We start from the raw sequence: 25,007 nt of genomic DNA on the forward strand, positions 1-25,007 counted from the left end.
ACGGTGGTAGATGGCGTTCAGGCTGTGCGGCATCCCTCTCTACAGCTCTACGCACACCTAGTCTACAGGCGGCATCAAAGTATGTTCAGCTACTGGATTAAGATCTGGGTGGCTAAGAGCGCGTCAACCGCGTCTCCGTACTGTTCTAAGCCAGCGTTGACCCATCGGACGCGCCCAGGCTCGGTGGTGTAGCCACCTGGGCAGTCGTGGAAGCAGATCGCCCAGATGGAGGTTGCACCCGCGACTGCTCCGTAGCATAACGCGGCAAGCCGAGATAGGCACGTTCCGCTGCGTTTAACCCAGATTTTGTGACCAGAATGCACTGGTACGCGTACTCCCCCAGCTGCCAGCTGCCAGCTGCCAGCTGCCAGCTGCCAGCTGCCTGAGCTGGTTTCCCCACGCCCCAGGCTTCAGGCATATGTAACCGTGATTCGTTGAGTTTTTGGCATGTGTGAATGGACATCTTGTTGTCAACCACGGATATCGCATATCGCAGCCAGGCGGCTAAGGGATGGCGGGCCGGACTCCGGAGCGCTCAACAAGAGACACGGAGCGTGGACGCGATATCAACACCGGGAGGGTTTGTCCCCCGCGATAAGTGAGGTGTCCACCACGGTACCCTTTTGCGTGCCCGCACTGTAGCCTGAACAAGAAGGCAACGCCAAGCCGTGGTCAATAGCGCTCTTCAAAGCAAGCGACGGGAGAGCTCTCATGGCGTGCTCCGTGGCCGCTGTGATGCACAATTCCCTCTGTCTTGCGCAACACAGGTACCTGTGCCTTCAGGCTCGCGCGCAGCTCTTGTCGCAGTCCCGGTAGCCGCTGAGCAAGATACGTACCTGATGCGCAGGCTAGAGCAGAGCAGCACATGATCGGATGGGATCACGCTCTGCGCAGATCACAAAGAAAGCGCGCCACGTGCGGCCTCCGTAAGGGTGGCTGACTGGGACGCACGCAGAGGAGGCTATAGATGACGCCGTTTAGCAGTGAGAGGTAGCCGCGCGTGGGAATTCCTATGAGAGACATACAGTCTGCGGTGCCTGACAGGCGCCCAATTATCGCGACTCCGGGGCAGGACGCTGGCTCCAGTCTGCGCATCATGCACGCCGAGCCTCTGCGATAAGATCAAGTCCTTGTACCTAGCTAGACGGGAGCTTGCCCGGCCTGAACCTTGAGATACCTTGCCTGCTCCACAACCTCCACAACCCTCACCTCCACCTCTGCCTCTGTCTTCGACATCTTCCAACACCTTCTGCTTCTACTCGACGCATATATTCTTTCGTATTCTTTGCAGCGCTTTGTCCCTTTCCCTGCCTTGCGCCCCCACCAAGACGAACGCCCTTCACGACAGGTGCCTGAGCTAGTCCTCCGCCGCTCGCTGACTCAACTAGCACAATCCAGCCCTGTCACGCTTCTTGACGCACTCACTACCTCTCCAGTGCTCTCTACAGCTCCTCGATGCATTAGCCCTCTGCCATCAGGGTACTACAAGCTGGACGCCTACAATAACCGCACCGGCCAACCGCCTCAACCCTCAACCCTCCGCCAGCCGATACCATCGCCGACCATCTAAAGCACGCCTTTGTTTTGCACGCAGCTCATGTCCAACGACCTGACAGCCTCGCTGTATCCTCACCTTTGCTGGTAGTGGAAGGAACTGGGCTTGCATCAACACCACCCTCCGAGCTACACGCTCCCCGACCGTATAGACAACTGCGATCATGGCTACGCCCTCAGGCACACCAAGGCGGTCGACCCGCACCCCTGCTCAGGCGGAGCCGGAGCCCGTGACAATGATAGGGCCTTTCCAGAAGTTGGAGAGCATTGGGAAGGGGAGCTTTGCGATGGTTTACAGGGGTGTTCATGTTGTATGTCGCCTTACACTCCAGTCCCCATCCCTGATGGCATCCCAGGTCTCAAGGCAAACATTCGGCCTGGTGCTTTTGTGATTGTGCCGACATATCTGAATCATGCTAATGAGGCTTGCATTGCAGAAGCAGAAATCCCTCGTAGCCATCAAGTCCGTCCAGCTTTACAAGCTCAACAGCAAGCTAAAGGACAACCTCCTGTCCGAGATCAAGATTCTCCGCAGCCTCCAGCACCCGCACATCGTCGCCATGATCGACTGCAAGGAATCCTCGGCGCATATGCATATCGTCACGGAGTTTTGCGAGCTCGGCGACCTCTCGGCATTCATCAAGAAGAGGAGCTCCTTGACAGAACACCCCGCAACAGCGGACATGATCCAGAAATACCCAAACCCTGCATACGGAGGCCTGAACGAGGTTGTTGTGCGGCATTTCCTCAAACAGATTGCAAGCGCCCTCGAGTTCCTCCGCGCTAAGAACTGCATGCACCGCGATATAAAACCGCAGAACCTTCTCATCAATCCATCGCCCCAATACTATGCCAAGTACAAGCCGGAACCGATGCCTCTCGCCGTTACTGCGAACTCCCTGGTCCCCGCAACAGGCATACCGTCTCTTCCCATGCTGAAGGTGGCTGATTTCGGATTTGCTCGCTTCCTACCCCAGACTTCGCTGGCCGAAACGCTCTGTGGCTCCCCGCTTTACATGGCCCCTGAGATCCTGCGGTACGAGAAGTACGATGCCAAGGCAGACCTGTGGTCAGTCGGTACCGTCTTGCATGAGATGATGACTGCGAAGCCTCCGTTCAGAGCGGGGAACCACGTGGAGCTGTTGCGCAAGATCGAAAAACAGGACGACGACATTCGGTTCCCTCGCGAGCTAGCTATCAGCACCGGAATGAAACACATCATACGAAGCTTGCTGAAGAAGGCACCGATTGAACGGATCAGTTTCGAAAGTTTCTTCGATCACCAAGTCATCAAAGAGGAGATTCCTGGGCTTGTAGGAGAGGATCTGCCATCAAAGCCAGAGTCGCAAGTATCCGCTCTAATCCAAGATATCCCGTCTCGCACAGCGTCTGCTCCTGAGTCATCGAGACAGGTCAGTCAGCAGCAGGAACCAATCCAGTACCCTTCATCACCGAGGCCAAAACCATTCTTGAGCGCAACACCACCTAGCAGACCAACCTCTCGACCCACTGCTACTGGATCACCGAGCACACCTCCTAGAGCCGTCACCGGCGTTCATCGGCACAGCAATGCACCTCAGCCTAGCAATGAGCCACAGCAGGCCCCACCGCGAGAGCGTCGCCCGCCGCTGATGTCACATGCCACGGCACCAGCTCGCCAGATCGCTCTTCAGGAGCGGGTACCAGTAGCCGCAGCAGTGGCAATGGAGAGACGCCACAGCCGCAATTCTCCTTCCCCGAGTTCGTCAATGTTGAAAGAGCACTTCGAGCGGGAGCGCAATCCTCGAGGTGTGGAAGACAGAGCTCTCCGAGAAGCGAGGGAGAAGGCCGCGAATGACATCGCGTTCGAACGAGATTACGTTCTGGTTGAGAAGCGAACCGTCGAAGTCAACGCGCTCGCGGATGAGCTAGCAGCAAGCCCTCAGTTGCACCGCGGCTTTTCCGAGCGGCCATCCTCTCCTCACCGTGGGGCTATGGTTCGTAGAGCCACCACCCAAGGCGCGCCCGCTTCTGCACCTGGGACGCAAGGCACGCCATCGCGGGCAATCCATATGGCTGCTGGCCGGCAGCGCCCAGAAGGTGTGCATCAAGCGAACTCCTACGAGCGGCGGTACGGGCCGAACCCTGGCTCGGCCACTTCTGTCATCTCCAAAGCCCTCAACATGGCCAACTTTCGTCTCTTCGGCGGTATAGGTATTTCTCCTCCGTTTGGCAAAGGCCCCTCCCCACCTCAAGGCTATGGAGCGTTCCCGACCTATCCTACCGCTCAGAGCGACCGCCTACTCCTCGGCACCAGCGCGAAGCCCGCAAATCCCAGAGATGAAGATGCCAAGGTGCTCATGGTCGTTGAAGAGCTAGCGCACCGTAGCAACGTGGTCTACGGCTTTGCAGAAGTCAAGTTCAAGCAGCTCCTCCCCGCTGGTCCACTAGATGATCATGGCATTGGCGGAGCAGAGAAACAGCCGGACGAGGCCGACGCTCCTGAGGAAGAGGAGCTCACCACCGACGCCATCGTAACTATTTCAGAAGAGGCTCTTGTCCTCTACGTGAAGGCTCTCGGCATCCTCTCCCGCTCTATCGACCTCGTCGCCAGCTGGTGGAACCGCAGCAACCGCGGCGGGATCGTCGGCGACAACGCCTCTCCCACCTCTCACTCGCCAAACACGACCGCGGCTGCCACCACGAGCCGCATGAACCACGTCCTCCAGTGGGCGCGTGCCCGCTTCAACGAGTGCTTTGAGAAGTCCGAATTTGCGGGCCGCAAACTCATGGACGCTCAGAAACAGCTCCCGCTCGACCACCCGGGCCACCCGAATAACCACCCATCGGCCTCTGGCTCCGCGACCAGCAGTATTGGCACCAGCGCTGAGAACATCATCCTTACCACGGGCATTACTGCGGAGAAATTGATGTACGATCGCGCGCTGGAGATGAGCAGGGCGGCGGCGGTGAACGAGCTTGTGGGTGAGGACTTGGCGGGGTGCGAAATCAACTACTGCACTGCGATTCATATGCTCGAGGCTATTCTGGATGGCGAGTATGATATCGCGTCGGGGAGGAGCAAGAAGGATAGTAAGACGGAGGCGGGGGCGATCAGTGGGCTGGAGAATGGGGATAGGGTTACGGTGCAGAAGCGTGAGTAGCTCCCCCCCCCTCCGCTCTTGGGTAATTTTGCTTCGAGGTTCGAGCAAGAACTGACATTACCGCAGTCGTGGAGAGCATGAAGGCGCGTCTCAAGGCTCTGCGGAAGAAGATCGAGATGCAAAAGGCGGCGAAGCGGGCCTCGCTGTCTGGCACGGCGTCTTCGGGACAGACGCTGCAGGGCAAGGGATCGCCATCGCCGACGCCACTTGCCGCAAACACGCCGCCTCGCTGACAGTCGACCTCGCAACCCTCCAGTCCCGGCTTCAAATGCGTAGGGCATGCAGCAGTACACCAACACCAGCTGCGAACAGATCTCAGCTCAAACTACACAGTGCCCAGTCCACGATCTCCTCGCGCTCAAGGCGCCTTCGACGAGCGCGCCGCTGCCGGCCTGGCTGCACAACCCGCTTACATAAGAGAGCTGCAGGACACGCTTTTCTCCTGCTCCCCTCAGAACTTCTGTTTGCTTTCCTGGTTCGGCATACTACAACCATTTAACCCTCTTGGCGTACAGGTTTGTTTTCAAGCATTCAGGCGCACTACCCTTTTTTTTCGGCGACAAGAGCATGATACCAGGACTTACTTACGATTATACGCGCGTACTGCTTGCATTTTGCGTTCTGCGTTTTTGGATGCGGATGTCTGGTTTTGGGACCGGGGGAATGGCGTTTGGGCTTGCTTGAGAGTTGTGCGGTTTTTCGCATACGCATGTGCATGTGTGGAAGTTTCTTACTTTGCGCGTCATGGCGGTGTGGCACGTTTGTGACTGCTTTTAGCGTCGTGGACAGGAGCGATGGGCCCAGCGCGTATAAGGCGGACTTCTTGAATAGGGGCATGGGCGAGTTGAGACGCGCTGGTGGGGGGTTCCTCTAGGCTCTAGACTGCATTGTTGTATAGGGGTTAGCAGTAGTGGTAGAAGAGAAGTATAGTATTGCTATTAAGACAGTGAAGTCACGTGCATACTTGGCCGTTATTACAAATTCTTTTCTCCCCGGGAAGGTCGTTAGTCTATGCTCCACCGATGCAATCCATTTCATCCAGTTGTTCTTTTTCCGGTGTCAATTCTGCATTGCGAAAGCCAAAATATCAGGGACAAGTACTATTACTAAGCTTACTGTTAACTGCCTCGGGGAGCACTTTTGACCCTCAGCAGGCCTATACATCAACGTCTACAAGATGGACAGAGTGAGGCAGTACAAAAGTCGCCGGTCGTCCACTTGTGCTAGTTTCCAACTCGAGCCAGAGGATACCAAGACTTCTACTCCGAAGTACATGTAGCCGATTTATAGACACATGCAGATTTCTATGCCCTAACACTGATCCTCGAACCAAGAGAGAAGCCATATAACACCGTCGCAACCATCGCAATCGCGTTCAGGTGGATAGACATGGCATGGTTGCGTGAGAACCTCCGCTTCACAAGCCTCATCTCTTCGCTTATGCCTCCAGCCTCCCTGTGGCTTCTGTCTCTCGTCTCTATTAAAACGTCAAAACTACTTCAAATGCGAAGCCAATGCAGTGTACGAGACCTTGATGGGTCCTCTCAACCATCGCCTGCGTAGTCCTCGGCCCATACACCACCCAATTCAGCACGTTCATGACGAGAGCGATCGCCAGCGGAACAACATCATAGCCATGGTGGACCAAGGAACTAAGTCCCCTGGGTGGATGCGTAAAGGCGGTCAGGCCGACCAGGATGACGGAGGCTTGGAAGTAGGCTGGGAAGATGCGTTTCTGGAGCGTCGTGAACTGGGGCAGGGGGAGGGCGCGGTAGCATATGCCGGTGTTGATGAAACTCTGATATGAGCGGTGAGTACATAAGGTGTGCTGCTTCAGTGTCTGGGAGGAGTAACCTGGTAGAGCTGCATTCCGAGCAATGTGCCGTAAGCTAGGAGATGATATGGTACTATGTTGCGTACAACGTCGGGGAAGCCAACCATGGCGGCGGCGGCAGGAACTGATCTACTCGTTCAACGGATGCTGCCTGCTGGAGAAGTAGTTACTGAGTTGGAGGCTGAATGAACCGCGATGCAAAAGCGAAATGAATAGAGTCTTCCATGGCGACTGTATATGCGAACCTGATGTATGCCCCCAAAATGGCTGCCTAGTTGAGATCGCGCGGTAAGATAAAGGTCAGGCTGATGATATTCCCCTTGCACGCAGTTCTTGGTCTGCTGGTAACTTTACTATACTGTGAGCTTGTAGAACGGCGAGCATGTGTCGTTGTAGGTCCTGTTCGTTTATCACTCGTATTGTAGCGTGATTCTTATCACTATCTGCAGACGACTCGTCAGAAAGGGGGAGGGCGCAAAACGCTTCAAACATCGGCGAGTGTGACAACGCAAGCAGCTCCATTTCTGAGGTCTGTACAGAGGGGCGAGCAGCGGGCATTTCTCTTTGTAGATATATATGTGGAGGAATGTTGCTGCAATCGAGCTCGTTGTCAGGCTGAATGTTTTTTCAGCCCAGATGAAGTATAGCACATTTTCGCAGGGGTTGGGCATCACGACAAACGTTCCATTGTGGACTACCCTGAGGGAATGAGACAGTGTTAAGATGGCATAGGAATAACACTGTTTTTGTTTCAAATTAATCACAGTAAACATCATTTAGTCACTTTCAGTTTGCATAGGATACCAGGAGGTGGTCTTAGAAGTTACTTCTTAATGATAGAGGGAAACCCCAAACGCCGTGCTTTTTTTGGTATAGAACTCGCGTTACGGAACTCCAAACGCCAGAACCAGCGCGCAGCAAATCCTGATCAGCACTAGTGTACGAACAACCAAACCGCCACCAAGTGCCGCTCATGCAGTCGTGTCCACGTTCACACACACGAGAAATGAGACTGTTGAGCGCCTGATACGCAAGGAAAGCAGAAAGCCAATCATCCCCTCATCGTTTTGTGGCTGTGGACCAAGATACAGAAACAGTGGGCCACTTCGTCTGCGATACATTCTATTAGGTCTGCGTCTGTCTCTCAGCCTGTAGCTTCTTCATCGCGTTGTTGGCTTTGCCCATGAACGCCGTATTGGTATTCCTTTCTTCCTCCTAGTTCGCCTTCACCGTTCACCAGTGAGCAGAGCTGAGGTTTATCACCCTCTCGACCTCGGGGATCATCTCGACTTCTTCCACCGGCCACTCCTCAAGCGCATCAGTCCCAAGCGCTTCCTGCGCGATCCTTTGCTCAGCAACCAGATGTCTGATCGCCAGCTTCGCCCATCGCCGCAGCCGGGTATCCTCCAGTAAATGAGGTAGCACGCCTTCGACACACCTCCAGAGCGTTGTAAACACTTTGGTACACGTCCTCTCCTGCCCGTCCAGCAAGTTGAACGCGCAGACGAGGACATGCCTGACGCGGTTGAAGATAGGCGCAATGGCGGAGAGAATACGCAGGCGCCGACCTGTACTCTGCAGAGCCGAGTGTAGCGAGTGTGCTATTGCGCCGGCTTGGACGATGATCCGCTGGCCGGGCCAGTTGACGTGGTCGGTCAAGAAGGCGCGGGTGGTCGTGTACTTATAGGCATTTGTGCGCCGTCGCCACTCGTCCATGCGGTCTGCGGCTGGATCGTGCCGGTAAAGGGCGCGGCGGCAAAAGGAGCAGAGGGTAGATGTTGTAAGGGACGATCTCAGACAGCCCAAACCGAAGACGTGATTACACTGGCGGATTCGAACGGGATCGTTGTTCGGGATGTCCGATTCGCCGGGTAGGTCGCTGACAGTCAGCAGGGCGGGTGTTCTGCCAACATCGTTCAGGAGCGGTGGTAGGTGCGAGAGCCACCACAGGTTTGTGCCTTCTTCGAGAGGATAGACTTCTGGATATTCAAGGCGGCAGATAGCACACATGCGATTGTCGTTGGGAACGTCATGTACGTGGAGGTGCTCGACGCCGGTTCGAAAGAATTCCTCGTAACGAGGGAGACCGGTCATGTTCATGGTTGATGCTTTGAGTAAACACTGGTGTTGATGGCTGCTGGTACTGATTGCGACTGTAAGGTTGGCGATGTATAGTAAACATGATGGAGCAAGTCGCACATAAGTACCCCCTTGCCAAACTGTCACAGCAGCGTTGTGAAAATGCGCCCATCCTCACAGTCCACTGTGAAGTTGTCGACTATGTAACCTTTGTCCTGGACAACGCTAACCTGTCGAAGCGCACGAGCTGATACCCGTACTGCCACTTAATACTGCCACAATCACGGTCATCTCATCTTCGGCCCAGGCAATGGTCAATGTCTTCTTCGTAGTGCCGCCGCCGCCGCCGTGCTCCGCCACGGCCTTGCCTTTGTGCTTGGAAGTCATACGTCCCTTCGCGGCCGACAAGTTCGTGGTGTTGTACGTGTCGCACTGGCCGCAGTACTCTGCTCGATAAAGTCGAGGAGGCTCACAGTGTCTTCTTACAAGAGGTTCCACGCCATCTGCCTGCGTTCCAAGATGGTTGTCCGGCGAGGATCCGCTCTGCCAGAGCCGCTCGTGCATCATCGTGATCCACGGGTTATCGTGCGATGGGCTTGTACAGAGCGTGGGGCGGAGGCCAATGCAGCAGTCCTGCATCTCCAGCTGACTAGGTCAGCTATCCAGAAGCATGGTCGCAAAATGTTGCATAGCCATAGCGGGAGGCCATATGCCGGTGCTTTGTCGACGAGACGCCATGGCCGATGGGCCGGCTGCTGCCCCTTGCCGGTTGGGATGCTTCCGATTGTTTTCCCGGTTCGCAGTTGGGGTGGGCGCGGATTCACCCCTTATGTTGCTGAGCATTACCGAGCGGGTGCCCAGGATCTAGTGGTATCAGCACGTAGTGTCCGTTAACACTGAACTGCCTGTTGACGCGCTCGTAGAGGTGAGGCAGCCCTGCGTTCCAGCACCAAGTCCCCCGTTTCCGTCGCGTTTGGGCTTATGCCGATTCCTCGGCCGCGGGGGGCTGGAGGCCTTTGTTGGGGTCGAGCCCTCTCGGGACGGAACATTCGCGCTTCCTATTTGCAGCTCTTATCTGCGGCGCTCGGCTTTGGATATGCTTGCCCCGTTCTCCGCTGCGCGCTGCTGCAGTTCCGCTGCTTTAGCATACGTCGAGGAGCGGAAGCTCATCCTTCAGGTCTTCCATCGCCTGCTCCAGTATGGCGATCTGGCTGTTGAGTAGCTGAGCGCGCCTTGAGGCATACCGACTTGGCGGCTTCGTAAGAGGGCTCCAGGTGGTTGTCAATTCGCACGAACTGAATGTCTTATACGTGGTGTTTTGCGTGTGATATATAGGAAACAAAGAAGAAACAAAAGGACGAGATCTATGTTTCTCCTCCAATGCAGAGGGTTCCAGGTAGACATATGTGTATGAGTAGAGAAGGGTTCCCGGCCGTGTGCACCGCTTCGGTGAGCGAGTATTGCCAATGACACAGGTCATTGTCGTGGACAATGAACAAAGACGGAAACCCCCGCGTGGCTCTACTGTCGGCATTCAGGCATCACCGCTAGCTAATACGGATCCTCGACGGTCTGGCGAAGACGCAGCTCAGACTCGAAGTCGACGCTAGGTATTTGGCGATTGGCGACGATACACACAAGATCGTAACTGAGGTGATCCGGGAAATTGAACAGCCGGATTGCGCATTCGTCATTCGGATGCAGACCGCGAAAACATTTCAAAATGGATTGAAGCCCCTGCAGCGAGGCGTTGATGCCCCGTGAGGTGCATAGGGAATGAATGTGGACGATCAAGCACATGAAAATCAGAAAAGCGTGCAAGAGAGTCTGGTTTTATCGTCTAGCAGCCGCAGTACCGCCCCTCCGTCGTCCAGTCAACGGCCCAAAAACCTTGTTCGGCAGCCAAGCGATCTTGTCCGATATACTGAAAAAGATATTGTGTCTCGCCCAGAACGACCGATTGCGTTTGCCAAACACATCTGCATTATCGGGTCAGTAAACTGCAGCGGAGGAGTGCATAACGGCGGACGCTGAACAAAGAAACTTACACATTGGAACTGTTAGCAAACAGATTACTAGCTGCACGCTCGCGACAGCGTTGAAGATCGGCTTGATGCCGTATGCAACAAGCCAGTCATAGCTGCTCCACGTCAGGCCAAAGCTGAAGATGTTCTTGAAGACGAGGAGGCACGTAAACGCTTCCACGGCGATGTCGCCTGTTGTTTGCACGTCAGTAGCCGAAACACAAAAGAAAGCAACCACAACGCAAAAACTCACGGTGAGCATCAACAATGTACAAAGCACTAGCCACAGCACCAAGCACCATGCCCATAACCTCAAGCGAAAAGAAGAAGTCCGGCCAAAACCAGCCGTACTTCGCCGTATTCGCGCTCGTGATGCCAAAGCCATACAGACCCGCACACCCCAAGATTAGCTGCGGGATAACCAGCACCATGCGGAACTCAGGCTCGTAGATGCCGCGGTTGCGTCGCGTCATGAGGTTGGGTATCCAGTCCGCCATGATGCCGGCGAGGATGAAGCCGAGAAAGGCGCCGATGAAAGCACCGGCGTACATGTAGCCCGTATCTACCTCATCGAAGAAGAGGGGCGGACCGAGCATAATGGCTGCGAGGACGATGCCGATCATTACGGTCCAGCCGATGAGGGTACCCTGGATCAGGCAGGCCTGTAAACTAGGTCAGCGAAACGGTTTCGCTTGCGTAGAGCTTCCGTATAGCATACCCAGAGGATGCCTGGATGGAAGAAAAGCGGAAAGGGACGAAAGAGCAATTCCCAGAAGTTCTCATCCGTCTTTCGTCCATTAAACGGCATGAGACTCTGCGCGAAACTGACTTTTGCTGGCGGAGATGCCACAGCGCCGTCCCTAAGCGGATTGATCTCGCTATCGCCATTGCCGTTCTCAAGTGAGCCATTGGTGCTGGGCAACGATCGAGGAGCTCCTGTCGTGGCCGCCTCAGCACCCCTGGGCTCACGCTCGTGACCCTGACCGTGCCTAATCTCTTGCATTTGGCTCGCACCAGCGGTGCTGCTGACAACCCTGATGTCGGTATCGGAGTTCGCCTCTCGCCTGTACGCTGTCTCCGGCACAAAGAATATGACGGCCGGCAGGAACACCGCCGAGAAGATAGCCACGAAGTAGAACGTCCAATCCCAGCCCAATGTACTCGCCATCTTGCCCACTACCACCGGTGTGCAGAACGCGCCGCCAAAGAGCGCAAGATTGGATAACGCCATGCGTTTGCCGCGCTCGTGGACGAAGTATAGGTCTCCTACACTGGCATTGACCAGCGCCTCAAACGGCGCCAGCCCTACGCCCTGGAAAATGCGCGCCCAGAGGAGGCTGTTGTAGTTCTTGCCGGTAGCGCCGCCCCAGGCACTGCTGAAGATCAGGACGACGGTGCCCAGGATGTAGAGATGTCGCTTGCCCCACACCCTTGCTTGTGGTACGAACAGCAAGCCTGCGATGCCGACACCGAGGAGATGGTATCCAGTCAGGAGCGCCATGTCGGTGAAGCTGCGCTCGAAGTGGAGAGATAGGTTCAGTGTTGTTGCGGCGAGGAGGGGGCTGAGGGTCGAGGCGATCACGGAGAGGAGGGACAGGACGACGAGGATAACGTCGCGCTTCCATAGTGGCCAGTTCTGCTACTTATTAACATCCGAGCTATTTGTTGAGGCCTGAAGTCTGCTAAGGTGGACATACGAGAGGGTCGTTCGGATCGTCGCTGGGTTGAGGGACGAGGATGATGGGATGCGGTCCGCTGCGGTCGTACTTCAGGTTTGGGTCGACGACTACGTTCTCCTCGCGCTGGCGAGCTTCATCATCTAAGACAGTTGCGGTTCCTGAGCATGTGGTTAGCGTGCTACGTATCTTCTTGAGGACGAATCGCCGGTGCGCACCTGGAACATGATCGAGCTTGCGGTCCTCCAGCACTCCGAGACCCATTGTTCAGGTTGCGCGTCGGTGCTGCGCTGAGTCGGTGTCTTGGTCTACATAACACGTATGTGTGACTCTGATTTAGAGAGCGGACAGCCGGTCCGCATGGGAGGTCCCCTTGAACTACGGCCGCAAGGGCATGCGGGATTCGGAGACGTTCGCCAGGGTCCAAGTGAAATTAGAACGGGCGATCAGCTGACCATGCAGAGCCGCGTATGCTCAGATCGGTGTGCCTTCAGTATACAGCTTTTGAACTGCTGCCACCAAGTATTTTTACAGAGCTCTACAGGTCTATCCTTGCCTATATACAAGCAATGAATGCATTTTCACTTCCAAAGCCCTCCAACTGAACCGCAGCATCACTTCAAATACCCATGCTCCTGCAACCACCCCCTCACATCCTCCCTATCCCGCTCAATCCACTTCGCCTTCGCCTTAATCGCCTCCAAACTCTGCGCAAGACTCTGATCAAACCCCTTGGTGCTCTTCTTCTTGAAGAACTCCTCAATCTCTTCCGCCTGCTCCTTGCTCGTAAACCCGCTCGTACAAATGCTCACCACGCTCCCCAGCATCGTAAGGCCAGGCGGCAGCTTCTTCTCGAGTGCGTCCCAATTCTCTTTCATCCAGGCCCAGAGCGCGTCGATGCCGTCTTTGTGCGTCCGCAGCCCGCCGAGCGGGAGGTAGATGTCTTGGCCCTTCACCTCATCGCTGAGCGGGAGCGTTAGGGTGCGTTGGATTAGCTCCAGCTGCTTGGCGCGGCCGATGGCGCGGAGGGCGGTGTTGCGCTCGTCGCTGGTAGTGGCGGTGCGGTATTCGTTTAGGATGGCGTCATACTGTCAAGCTGTCAGTTTTGCGGTTGCAAACGAAAAGGGTGTGGATTGCTTACCTCGGCCTCTCCGCCGTTCGTCAACACAATGGCGTAGATGCTGGCGCGAAGATTGGGATGGATGGCCGACCTGTCGCCCTGCTTGAACTTGTCGAACATGTTGAACGCGGCTTTCTGAACCTCGGAATCGTTCGCGAGACCGGCGCTGCCGAAGAGGAGAGACTTGAACTGCTGTTCGACGTGGCCGTCGCTGTCTCTAAACTCCCAACCAAGCTCATGCGCTTTAGGTCCGACGAGGTCGAGTTGGAACCGCTTCAGGGCATCCTTCACCTCTTCGGGCTCGAAGATCCAGGCCGCACGCAGAGATCCTATGCGGGCGGTGAGTTCGTCCCATACGACGAACTCTGGTTCGGACTTGAAGCCTTGCAGCAACGACAGGATGCCGGAAGTCTTCTGGTAGCCGGAAGCAGCAAGCGCACCGGCATCGGCGATCATGCCAGCCCGGTCCTCCACAGTGAGCAGCCCTGTCTTTGCGGCGTCGCCAAGCTTCTGCAACCGCTCAGGAGTGTATGAGGTGCGGTAGATGCCCGAATGATCCGCATTGAGCTTGAAGAAGTCGAGATCCTTGACCTTGAAGTCTGACTCTCGCTTGTCTAGCCTGAGATCCTCGTTTACACCCTCCTTGGTCCGCAGACCCAGGATCACTGGGAACAAAGTCTTGTCCTCTTCCGGTTTGACGTCTGCGGTCCGGAGAAACCGGTTCTGCTTGACGTGGATTGAGCTGGATTTCTCGTCTTCCGTGACCGTCACCACCGGATATCCGACGTTCTTCGTCCAGATGTCCATGACCTTCTCCACGTCCTTTCCGCTGGCGTCGCTCAAGGCGGCCCAAAGGTCGCTTGTTTGCGTGTTACCGTACGCGTGCTTCTTGAGGTATCGCCTGATGCCCTCCATGAAAGTCTCCTCTCCTAGATACTTGGATATCATGCGGAGCACGCATGAGCCCTTAGAGTACGAGATCGCATCGAAGATTTGGTTGATCTCATCCGCGCGCTTGACCGGGACCTCGATGGGGTGACTGCTGCGGAGCGAGTCCAGGGACAACGCGCTCTGCAAGTTGTCCGTAACGTAGCCTTGCCACACTTTCCATTCCGGGTAGAACGCATTGCAAGAATACCAGGACATCCAAGTCGCAAAGCCCTCGTTTAACCACAAGCCGTCCCAGAAGTCCATCGTCACAAGGTTGCCAAACCACTGATGCGCCAACTCGTGCTGCACAACTTCAGCTACTCTCTGCTTCGTCGATGCTCCGCTGGTCTTCTCGTCGAATAGCAGGTCAACAACGCGGTAGGTGATCAGGCCCCAGTTCTCCATCGCTCCGGCACTAAAATCCGGTATGGCAACCATGTCCATTTTGGGTAGCGGGAACTCGCTATTGAATTTCTTCTCGTAGAACTCGAGCGTCCGTGCAGCCAGGTCGAGGGAGAATCTGCCGTGTTCGATGTCTCGGTCAGGGGTCGCAAACACTCTAACCGGCACGCGGAAGTCGTTGGTCTCGATGCACTTCAGTTCACCGACGATGAAGGCCAGTAGGTAGGTTGACATCAGCGGCGTCTTGCTGAATGTGACCGCTTTCTTCTTCCCTTTACTCATCTGCGAGTCGACCTCCTTCTCGGACACGGGGTCCATGTTGCTCAGGCACGTCATCTGCTTGTCTGCGATGAGGGTAATCGTGAAGTGGGCCTTCAGCGCTGGCTCATCGAAGCAGGGGAATGCTCGTCTGGCGTCCGTGGGCTCCATCTGGGTGGTTGCTAGGTAACGGGTCGACCCATCCTCCCCTTTGTATGACGACCGATAGAAGCCTGCCATGTTGTCGTTCAGCGTGCCGGTGAACGTCTGCGTAAGCGTAGCTTTGCTCCCTGCGGGGATGGTGTCCTTGAACGATATCTTGGTGGTCTGGGTGTCTTCATTGTAGGAAATGTCCGGCTCAGAGGTAATCAGAGTCGAGCCGGAATGTACCTTCGTCGAGTTGATCTTGAGCTGGAGGGTATTCAGGGAAATTGACGTCGTGTCTTCGATCACATCTAGTCTGGAGAGATCGGCTTAGCAGTCGTCGTGTTCAAGCCTCCATCTCTGGTGGGAAGCTGCGGGAATCCCTACTCTATGGCCACTTCGCCCTGATACTCAAAGCTCTCCAGGTTCGGCTCCAGTGTCAGATTGTAATGTATCGGCTTCACGTTCTTTGGCAGCACCTCACGGCCCTTCGAGACATCCATGCCGGCGTTTACTACGTCTGCGCTGTACTGGTGTTTGCACATGTTTCTCTGATGGGAGCAGTATCTGACTTGCGAGCGAAATCGGTGCTGAAGCTGGCTACGGTGGTGCTCTCGTGTGCTGCGAGCGGCTTGTAGGGTGTTTATGCGGTGTTCGAAGGATCTCGCAGGAGAGTTACTGAAGGCTCTGTAGCTGGCGGCTGCGGATCGGCGGCTACAGAAGGCTAGGTTTCCGGTATAGATGCGAACGCTATTCGGGCGACTGCCTGTTAATGATGATGGGATTCTCGAGCCACAGCCAGACTTTGTAATGGCGCGTCCGACAGGATTCACGCACCGCATTTAAAGGCAAAGATGGTGCGCACGGGGATGGACAGATGATGCGGTCAGAGATGCTGTGCAGCAGTCTGAGGCGTCCCTGTCGATCACCTTCGAGTCACGTTGCCGGACATTCGCTTGCTACATCTTGGCTCCTCCGCCGGTTTCCCTCTCTTCTCCTAACAACGCAAGTAAGTCCTCCCGCTCAAGCCTCTATCTTCGTGCATGAGCTGGCTGTTCTGGCGAGCCATCGTCAGCACTTGCAAGAGTACGAAACCCGTGTGTTTGAGGGGTGCATTATTCACCACTTGAGTGGACCACCATAGGTTAAGCGGGACATTACATTCTGGCTACATGCGCTAGATTGTGGCCGGGAGAGGCAGCAAATCACTCTGGGAGTACTTTGGAGAGTCGGTTGAAACGGTTATGTCGTCAATAAGCATTACCTTTGATGCCTTGAACGCGTCACGCCAGTGTGCTGCTGATGTTATTCTCCTCGTTCTCACAATCTGTGTTTCGACAAAACTCGAGGTGGGCTTTCGTAGGATTACACTCTGAAGGCTATCTCCTTTCTCAGAGTCGGTGCACACGGGCAAACTGTTGGTCACGCGCGGTCCTATTCGTTCTGCCTCTCACCGCGGCCTATCCATAATGCTTGGGTATATTTGCATTATATTACAATCTCATAGTTACACTTTTGTAAGAGCTACTCCAGTACTAGGGCGCTCGGCCTGAAGAACCCCCCGAGAGCCAGTTCGCGTCCACCGGAACGGACAAATTATAGTCGGAGCCGGGAACAATTTGGGGTGAGTCGGCATGATCAAAACAGCTTCACGACTCGTCAGCATTCGCCTTGCCAGCACAACGGACCAGGCCAACTCACCATCACAACACCGCCCGCGATCGCGAGTCCCAACACCGGACTCGCCAGCTTGTTAACCGGGGCCGCACCCTCAAATGGAATCGCCGTAGGCCCGCCATAGCCCGTACCTGTGGGATAGGCACCGCCAGTGCCGGTGGGAGGACAGGTGTAGTTGTAGCTGCGGCCTACTGGTTAGCTCTATGGTGTGCTGAGTGAGTGTGCCTTGACTTACGCTGCGGCTGCGGAAGAGGCGAAGAGGGCGAGAGTAAGAGAGAGGGCGCTGAAGTGCATGATTGCTGGCGGTGGAGGAAACGATTGTGTGGAACGAGTGGCTGGAGTGAGGGACTGAGAGGAAGCGACTGAGTGGTTATACAGATGCTATATCAGAGGGTTGATTCGGTCGTGAGGGAGAGGATGCAATTGGCGCATCGTCAGCGTTAAGTATCAGTACTACTCTGCCCGCGCCACGCATCTCAAGTGCACAGGGCAACAATCTGTCAGAAAATTTCCTCTCCCAGCTGCAAGATATAGATTGGCGTTCGCGGCGTCCCGAGCACCTGCACACTGCATTCGGAGCCTGCATCGAGGCGGCGGGGGTGCCGGTGGCTGGAGATATTCGACGCAGGGTCAGCAGAACGGCCGCGCAGGCACTGTTCGATTTTTCCTGGAAGAGTTCCTTTGCGCTGATATGGTACCTGAACTGTGGCTGCGCCTCTTTCGCGCAAATTGTGACTGCGTCGTTGCCTAGTCGACAAGGTTGCGCAGATATATGTAAAGCGAGATAACTTAGACGGACTGATAGCATTGATTTAACCATACCTCTAGGACCCTGCAGTGGTCGTGCGATGGAGGCTAGCTGGATATGCGGGAAGTTGCGTACAGCTTGAGGAGGTTGGACTTAAGGTTGAATAAGCCGCAAAAAACGGACACGCGCAATTTCTGTTGCATAAGAGAACGACATGAGGAGCTTTAGAGGGGGTAAGGATAATCTCTATCAATAGTCCCCAGTACCCGCAGCTGTTCCTACCCAATCGCCATACCTACACCAACCCCACCGCGCTATTTCACCGTCCAGCACGCCTGCCCGGCCCCCCTGCCAACCTCCTCCCAATATTCCCAAAGCAAACACAGCTACAAAACAGCACGCTCAAAATCCACGTCGCAACCCCCACACTCTCATAGCTAACCATTCCCCCCAGCAGCAGTTCCTCTTTCCCCACCGTCGTCCCCGTCGCACTCGCCGTCCCGCGAGAGGCGTTGTATGTTTTGCTGCTCTCTGCCAGCGGGGCAGCGGGCGAGGGCACGATGTCCGGGTTCGTGAAGAGCAGGGCGGTTGTGCCGGCGAGACCGACGAGGGAGGAGAGCGCGAAGCCGGGGCGCGAGCGGTCGATGAGGTACCACAGGACGGGGTTTACGAGGGCGAGGGTTAGGGAGACTTGGAGGGTGGATTGCCAGGGGAGTTTGCGCTGGAAGGGCAAGGGGTCAGCGGCTTTATCGTACAGAAGAAGTTTGTGCTTGACAGCGACGGTGGAAGGCGAGGTGAGAGGGAAAGGACGTGGACAAAAAGATCCGCTCGTGACACTTACAATCGCGTATGCAATCCCCACAAAAGCTCCGATACTCCTAACCACGGGATTCCAATCCGACTCTTCAGCCCCCTTGACCATATCCATCTCTGATCCCCCATCTTCCCCATCAAGCCTGATGCCACCCTCCCCACCATCTCCCTCCCACATCCAATCCACCCACGGCAACGCACTCCCCAGGGCCACCCCTGCAACGCCCCAAAACGCCAAATAAGTCCAGCTGGTCCTCGCAATCCTCAGTTCCATCCTCACAGGCGCGATGTGCTGGTTATCATGCAAATGCGACACTATGACCCCATACGCCATGCCAATAACAAACAGCGCGAGTATCCTCGCCGCGCGGCTGAGCCAGTCTTTCCACCGTCCACGACGCGCGCCATGCTGGTGCGGCTGGTGACTCGTTATCCTTCCGAGCGACGGTCGTGCATTCCGCGCAGGCACACCACTGAGTATAGGTCTCTTCTCCGTCTCGAGGCTCTCTCGCCGCGAGGGCGTCTCGGCGCCTGTGCCCCACGGCGTTGCGGGTTCTGAGTCGCGGACGTTATCGTAGCCCGTGGGCTGGTATATGCCGAAGAGGGTCGACGAGGTGAGGTTGAGGATGGAGCGGGTGCGGGAGGGTGGGCCGCCATCTGTTGCTGCGGTGGAGGCGTGCAGACGAGCGTTGACTTGGGAGGCGAAGTCGGAAGTAGAGCGAGGTGTTGCTGGCATAGAGGTGTCGGCGGATGCGGGTGTGATTTCGAAGGCCCGGCGGGGGAGGGGCTTGAGGATTGGGGGGCCGTGGTGGTCGTCGTCGTCCATTGTCAGACTGATATTGCTGAATGGATGTGGGTGGGAGGTAGAATGGACTGTTGGAGTATTGATAGAGAGCCGTGCTGGTGAGGCTACGGAAAGCGTTGAATCGGGTAAGGTCTCAGTCTATCAGCGGGCTGAGTTTGGACCATGCGGTGAGAACGCCTTGCCAGCAGGTCGTCCGTGAGGTCTCGGGTTGATATAGATGTGTTGAGAGTTGTGCAACGTTCCTACGTCGAGGATGAGGGGAAGCTGAGGTTTCGTTGTTCTGGTCAACTGACATGTGAAAGACGATCTGCACTCATCTGCAACGGCAAGTGGGCACGCTACCCGCTTGTGTGCATCTGCGTCAGGGAAGTCGATGCTGGGGAGCCAGCCATGTCAATCACATGAAGTATTTGCTAAATAATTATGATGACATAGTAGGGACAGACATCACAATCCCTACGCCAATTTGTTTACGAGTTCTATAGCGCTCCATCTGCGGATTTTCCCTTCCCACGCTTGACTATGCTTCTCTAACGGTCAATGTACGTTGCAGTTCGAAGGAAACCCAAGGATAAACCGCTATGCTGTTCTGAACCTCATCACCATACCTGACCGTGACACAGTCATCCGTTTCGCTCGCAGTCACTAGGTCCCGTCCCAAATCCTCTAGGAGACTTTATCCGTGCTCATTCGCTGGGTGTGAGCGTGTTGCCAGCAACTATGTTCGCCCTAAGGTACTGTCAGTATTGTTTTAGGGAAAACATGGTCCGTAGACTTACCATCCGATGAGACGCCAATGCTTCTCAATCCTCCTACTCAGGGCAACCTTCTCACCAATCTCGGTACACGCCGGCGATGTGAGGGAGAGTCGTGCCGCATCTGCTTTGACAGCAAGCACCTTCGCGCCAGTCGCCGTGCTGCCAATGTTGACCATGAGCACTTCGTTCTTCGCTAGCTTGGCGACCTTGGCTTGCTTGCCGTCCGCGGTCTTGACACCCAGAAGCCTCCTGAGAAGGAAGTAGTTGACCTCCAGCTCGGTATAGATGGCGGGAAGATGGCCTCTCAAACCCAAAACAAATCCTACTAGACGATCCGCCCGGCACAGTGTCGGGTCAACACGAGTACCTACACCGATCAGGCCTCCCGGCACGGCAAACTTGAGGTCATTGTGCTCCGCGAACAGGCTGACGACCCTGCTGAAGATTGGCTGGCACTGAATCTTGCCCTGCTCATCCTTGGAGACAATTCCTGGTCTGATTTCAATCTCGTCGCCTAACTTCAGCACGCCGGTCAAAATACTGCCACCAGCGACGCCGCCTTTGAGTTCTTCGATTTCCGCGCCGGGCTTGTTGACGTCGAAGGACCTGATGACAATCATGTGCGGCTTGGCCTGGAAGTCGCGTACTGGGACCGGGATCTTAGTCACCAGAGCTTCGTTGATGGCATCAATATTGAATTTCAGCTGCGCTGATATAGGTATGATCGGAGAGCCATCGGCCACGGTTCCGCGGATAAACTTCAATATCGACTGATAGTGCTGTTCTGCACCCTCTTCTCGCATGAGGTCGACTTTGTTCTGTAGAATGATGATGTGGTTGAGTTTCATGATCTCGATGGCCGCCAAGTGCTCGCTTGTCTGGGGTTGGGGACATGTTTCGTTGCCTGCAATAAGCAGCAGTGCGGCGTCCATGACCGCAGCGCCCGACAGCATGGTACTCATGAGAATGTCGTGGCCTGGGCAGTCGACGAACGAGACGTGTCGTAGCAGCCTGTAGGTTCCAGTGCACCTAGGCTACGTCAGTATTTTACGGGGAGCAAGCGTCTCCACGACGTACCCATCTCGCTCGCATGGCGGATCCACCTCCTTCTCGCTCTTGTAGCTCCTGTAGCATGTCGGCCTCGGGCATGCCGTATTATCGCACTTGTAGATTTTCGCATTCGCGTAACCCAGCTTGATGGTGATATTCCGCTCCAGCTCGTTTTTGAATCTGACAGTCTGGACTCCACTGATCGCCTTGACCACCGTGCTCTTCCCGTGAGCGACATGTCCGATGGTGCCAATATTGACGGTTGCCTGCCGCGAGATGATCTCAGGTGATAGAGGCGTCAATTTTGATACATCAAGGTCCTTTGGATCGGGCTGTTCCGGTAGCGGTGGCCGTGCGGCTTGCGGGGCGACGGGTTGAGATGGCTTCTTTAACGCCGACTTGGGCTTCACTGGCTCCACTTCCTCTTGCTCCTCCTCTACCTCGTCCACCTCGGACTCTTGTAGAGTCTCGTCGTGTACTTCGGAATCAGAATCCATGATTGCGTGCGGTCGCGGTTTACTTGGGAACGGCGGTGATACGGTCTCGAACTGGTAGCTAGACGGGTCCTGAAGAGTCCTTAAGGGTATGTTGCGGTGTGTGTTATGAGCAGAACGATGTCGATGCCCACCTCGAAAATCACTCCCCGCCAAAGAAAATCAGCGGCGGTTGACTCAGCCGCCGCGGGACGTCAAGCGGAGCGGATCAACCCTGGCTCCGAGGTGTCTCTTTGAACTCGAAAAGTTCTGCTCCCTGACCTCTTTTCCTCCCCATGAAAAAGAACAACGCATTATGAACCCTCACGTAAAAGCAGTTGCGTCTTGAGATGCCCGCCGCCCTCGTGGCGGTGTGAGGCTCCATGAAAACGGAACCCGTCTGTTGAGTGGAGAGAAACTCTAATAGCCGATCTTGGGTGCGGTCTCTCCCTGCCCTTTGGGCAGTGGGGGAGAGCGCAATGATCGGCCGTACATACGTCCTAAGGACCCTACGAAGAACGGGATGTTTACTGAAGAAGCGGCCGCTTGACGGCGCGCGACCATAAAGCTCTTCAACACAATTCTTAAGTCCTTACGGAGGTGGACTGGCACATTCTATATATCGTCAGTGAATAGAAGGTGCAGATTAAACTTATATAAACTGGTTATTAGTATTTGTTGATGGTATTGGGGGTGGTCAAGCGGCCGCCGCTTTCTTAGTAAATACCTCCTCCTTCGTATACTGATCCAGTGGCATTAGGCTGTCCTGGGGCTTTTCAAGAACTTGGGCCCATACCACCGCTTGGGAGGCACCTAGGTGACAGAAATTGCCGGACTCAGAAAAACAGATAGGTCTTCAGTCAGCTTAGGGAGGCCATAAATAGGCGTAATCCTTTATAGTATGCTGCCATATAAACATACGCAAGCTATACCTAGAGGTAGAATAGCTAGAGTAAAGATCTTTAGAAAGGCGGTGAATCAAATGCCTAGACTCGCCAATCACCGGACTTCTAATTCATTCCTAAATCCTCCAAATCTATTAGACTCACCACGTTCCTAAAGACCTTTGCCCTAGCCATTCCACCTCTAGTTGTAGCTTGAACACACTTGTAAGGTAGTATACTATAAGGAGTCGCTTCTAGTCGTGACCTTTCTTTAGCTGACTGAAGACCTATCTGTGTTGGAGTCCGGCGATTTCTGTCACTCGCGTGGGAGGTTGGATGGTGCCGCTTCAACGTTGATTGCAAGCGAGAGGAGACGGAACATAGGATCATGATCAATACTTGAATCAGATGACAATTACTTTTACTAAACGATCTGTCATTTCGACCGTTCCATGACTGTCCCAATATACCTCAAAGATCTATAGTTCATCCCTTCGTTCATCCCATGCTATACATTGGCCCAAAAGATCATCAGAATCCCCGAAAATGCGCTGGTCTAACAGAAAAATTTGTATATCCTCTTCCACTTCGGCCATGCGGCTTGCTCGGCCCTCTCCTCCGCAATTAGCTCCGCCAGGTTCAACTCCCGAATCCCTGTATGCAGATCCATGTTGTGGCTCCTCACAAACGGAGTCTTGTACCAGATCTTATACACCAGGTAGCACGCAATAACGATCGGGGCGGCCAAGTAAACCGCGAACCAGTTTTCGGTCCTCTCGCCTGAAGTCATCTCGCCGTAGCCGATAGGCGCCAAGCCAGTCCAGAACTGTGCGACGAGCACGAGGCAGTTGAAGATAAAACCGATCCAAGAGCCGATAACGCCTGGCTGACTGCGAAAGGCGAGCTCGTCGAGCTTGCGACCTTGCACTTTCCAGCCCTTGCGGAAGCGGATGTGCGCCAGGCAGATGGACCCCCAGGTGAAGATAGAGCTGAGACCGGAGATAGCCAGCATCCAGTTGAACGCCTCTGACTGCTTGTCTGAGCCAGCGAGGAACGCGAGGAAGCCTAGGACGGAGGCGACAGCGATGCCGGCCATAGGTCTGCCTTTGCGGTCGATGTAGGCGAGGAACTTGGGCGCCTGGCCCTGCTCAGCGAGCGCGGCCAGTGTGCGCGAAGAGCCGTAGATGGAGCTGTTGCCGACGGAGAGGACGGCGATCATGATGACGACGTTCATGACGGAGGGGAGGACATCGATGCCGGCGTTCTCGATGGCGATAACGAAAGGTGAGGCGGACGCGTCGGCGCCCGAGCTGCCGTTCAGGAGCCGGTCGTTGTTGTATGGTACGAGCAGGCCGATGAGGATCAGCGAAACGATGTAGAAGAGAGTGATGCGCCAGAAGACCTGCTTCACAGCTGTGGGTAGCGACTTCCGTGGGTTGGCGGTTTCGGCAGCAGCGAGACCGACAAGCTCAGTCCCGGCGAAGGCGAACGCTGCAGTGACAAAAACGGAGCATAAGCCCTTGAAGCCGTGGTTGAATGGACCCGGGTCATTCCAGTAGCGTCCGCCGAGGTATTCACCGTTCGGGCCGCCGCCGCAGTTAAGAATGACACCAAGAATGATGAATCCTATAACGGCGATGATCTTGATGATGGAGAAGACGAATTCGGCTTCGCCATAGCCCTTGACTCCGAACATGTTGATAGAAATGATCAACACGAGGAAGACGGCGACCCAGGCATTGTTGTTGATGCGGCCGTGGTTCCAGAACTCAATGGTGAGGGACGCGGCAACGATCTCAAGAGGCAAAACGACCAGCCATTGAAGAGCGTAGCTGCTCGGGTCAGCAATTATTTCTATTGCATGAAATCGAGCAAACTTACTTCCAACCCATTGCAAAGCCCCATGCCGGGTCCAAGAATCGAGTCGAGTACGCGGAGAAAGAACCGGCAACGGGAAACAGAACAGCCATCTCGCCTAGAGCGTGAACTGTACAATACAGCATGATGCCAATCAGACTGAAGGCTATGAGCAGGGAGGCGGGGCCTCCATTTGCTAGAGCACTGCCAGAGCCGACAAACAGACCGGTACCTAATAAGACAGATAAGTCAATGTAGCGACCAGGCTCGTCTCTGGGTTGACGTACCGATTGAGCCGCCGATGGCTATCATCTGCAGATGACGACCCTTCAGCTTCCTGGCAAGAGGCGATTCTGCCGTGGCAGACGCCGCGTTCTCAACATCAAAGACTTTGCCATCTGCGCCCACTGTGCCCGAAGCCGTCGCCTTCTGATTCGGGTCTCTCTTGAAGCTATCAATCACCCTCCGTCCAACTCCGGGCTTGGTCGCGTGACTGTCGCCATAGAGCGGCGGAGTGGGCGAATCAAAGCCGCTGCCCTTCTCGAAGTCCTTCACGTCCATGCTGGTGTTCCTGATACCGAAGTCGAGGCTGCGCTCCGGAGATAACGATAGAGTGAGCGGATGTATGCGACCGAGTCAACGGGCGCTACCGGTGCAGTAAATCGAGGACGAGGCGCTGGCGAGATAAGTGCGGCCTCGAGTATTGACCGTCAAATATAGGCCAGCACATGGCAAGGGGCATACGGGGTGTTAAATGGGTTCAGCCCATGATAGAGAC

The 25,007-nt window shown here is 55.3% G+C and overlaps 10 protein-coding genes across 10 annotated transcripts; 1 reads left to right on the forward strand and 9 right to left on the reverse strand.

The window, feature by feature from the left end:
- Window positions 1-1,718: 1,718 nt before the first annotated feature.
- Window positions 1,719-4,930, forward strand: W97_05985 (ULK/ULK protein kinase; the record flags this gene model as incomplete). Its single annotated transcript, XM_007783866.1, has 3 exons — window positions 1,719-1,865; window positions 1,992-4,689; window positions 4,764-4,930. The coding sequence occupies 3 exons, from the start codon at window positions 1,719-1,721 to the stop codon at window positions 4,928-4,930; spliced, it is 3,012 nt and encodes a 1,003-aa protein (XP_007782056.1).
- A 1,205-nt stretch (window positions 4,931-6,135) lies between these two features.
- On the reverse strand, window positions 6,136-6,638 carry W97_05986 (uncharacterized protein; the record flags this gene model as incomplete). The annotated part of the gene is made up of 3 exons (XM_007783867.1): window positions 6,136-6,174; window positions 6,223-6,495; window positions 6,552-6,638. 3 exons carry the CDS (start codon window positions 6,636-6,638, stop codon window positions 6,136-6,138), a joined length of 399 nt encoding a protein of 132 aa, XP_007782057.1.
- A 1,126-nt stretch (window positions 6,639-7,764) lies between these two features.
- On the reverse strand, window positions 7,765-8,631 carry W97_05987 (uncharacterized protein; the record flags this gene model as incomplete). Its single annotated transcript, XM_007783868.1, has 1 exon — window positions 7,765-8,631. The coding sequence occupies one exon, from the start codon at window positions 8,629-8,631 to the stop codon at window positions 7,765-7,767; it is 867 nt and encodes a 288-aa protein (XP_007782058.1).
- A 204-nt stretch (window positions 8,632-8,835) lies between these two features.
- Window positions 8,836-9,249, reverse strand: W97_05988 (uncharacterized protein; the record flags this gene model as incomplete). Its single annotated transcript, XM_007783869.1, has 1 exon — window positions 8,836-9,249. One exon carries the CDS (start codon window positions 9,247-9,249, stop codon window positions 8,836-8,838), a length of 414 nt encoding a protein of 137 aa, XP_007782059.1.
- A 1,194-nt stretch (window positions 9,250-10,443) lies between these two features.
- W97_05989 (uncharacterized protein) lies at window positions 10,444-12,574 on the reverse strand (the record flags this gene model as incomplete). Its single annotated transcript, XM_007783870.1, has 7 exons — window positions 10,444-10,589; window positions 10,659-10,826; window positions 10,888-11,296; window positions 11,353-11,583; window positions 11,668-12,270; window positions 12,332-12,471; window positions 12,529-12,574. 7 exons carry the CDS (start codon window positions 12,572-12,574, stop codon window positions 10,444-10,446), a joined length of 1,743 nt encoding a protein of 580 aa, XP_007782060.1.
- Window positions 12,575-12,924: 350 nt separating this feature from the next.
- On the reverse strand, window positions 12,925-15,709 carry W97_05990 (aminopeptidase; the record flags this gene model as incomplete). Its single annotated transcript, XM_007783871.1, has 3 exons — window positions 12,925-13,398; window positions 13,452-15,480; window positions 15,552-15,709. The coding sequence occupies 3 exons, from the start codon at window positions 15,707-15,709 to the stop codon at window positions 12,925-12,927; spliced, it is 2,661 nt and encodes an 886-aa protein (XP_007782061.1).
- A 1,093-nt stretch (window positions 15,710-16,802) lies between these two features.
- W97_05991 (uncharacterized protein) lies at window positions 16,803-17,135 on the reverse strand (the record flags this gene model as incomplete). Its single annotated transcript, XM_007783872.1, has 3 exons — window positions 16,803-16,811; window positions 16,866-17,022; window positions 17,077-17,135. The coding sequence occupies 3 exons, from the start codon at window positions 17,133-17,135 to the stop codon at window positions 16,803-16,805; spliced, it is 225 nt and encodes a 74-aa protein (XP_007782062.1).
- Window positions 17,136-17,908: 773 nt separating this feature from the next.
- W97_05992 (uncharacterized protein) lies at window positions 17,909-19,228 on the reverse strand (the record flags this gene model as incomplete). The annotated part of the gene is made up of 2 exons (XM_007783873.1): window positions 17,909-18,310; window positions 18,431-19,228. The coding sequence occupies 2 exons, from the start codon at window positions 19,226-19,228 to the stop codon at window positions 17,909-17,911; spliced, it is 1,200 nt and encodes a 399-aa protein (XP_007782063.1).
- A 754-nt stretch (window positions 19,229-19,982) lies between these two features.
- W97_05993 (eukaryotic translation initiation factor 2 subunit gamma) lies at window positions 19,983-21,512 on the reverse strand (the record flags this gene model as incomplete). The annotated part of the gene is made up of 2 exons (XM_007783874.1): window positions 19,983-20,994; window positions 21,043-21,512. The coding sequence occupies 2 exons, from the start codon at window positions 21,510-21,512 to the stop codon at window positions 19,983-19,985; spliced, it is 1,482 nt and encodes a 493-aa protein (XP_007782064.1).
- Window positions 21,513-22,928: 1,416 nt separating this feature from the next.
- Window positions 22,929-24,790, reverse strand: W97_05994 (uncharacterized protein; the record flags this gene model as incomplete). Its single annotated transcript, XM_007783875.1, has 3 exons — window positions 22,929-24,204; window positions 24,254-24,461; window positions 24,517-24,790. The coding sequence occupies 3 exons, from the start codon at window positions 24,788-24,790 to the stop codon at window positions 22,929-22,931; spliced, it is 1,758 nt and encodes a 585-aa protein (XP_007782065.1).
- Window positions 24,791-25,007: the final 217 nt, after the last annotated feature.

This window comes from Coniosporium apollinis (assembly GCF_000281105.1).
Source record: "Coniosporium apollinis CBS 100218 chromosome Unknown supercont1.29, whole genome shotgun sequence".
NCBI classification, from domain to species: Eukaryota; Fungi; Ascomycota; class Dothideomycetes; genus Coniosporium; species Coniosporium apollinis.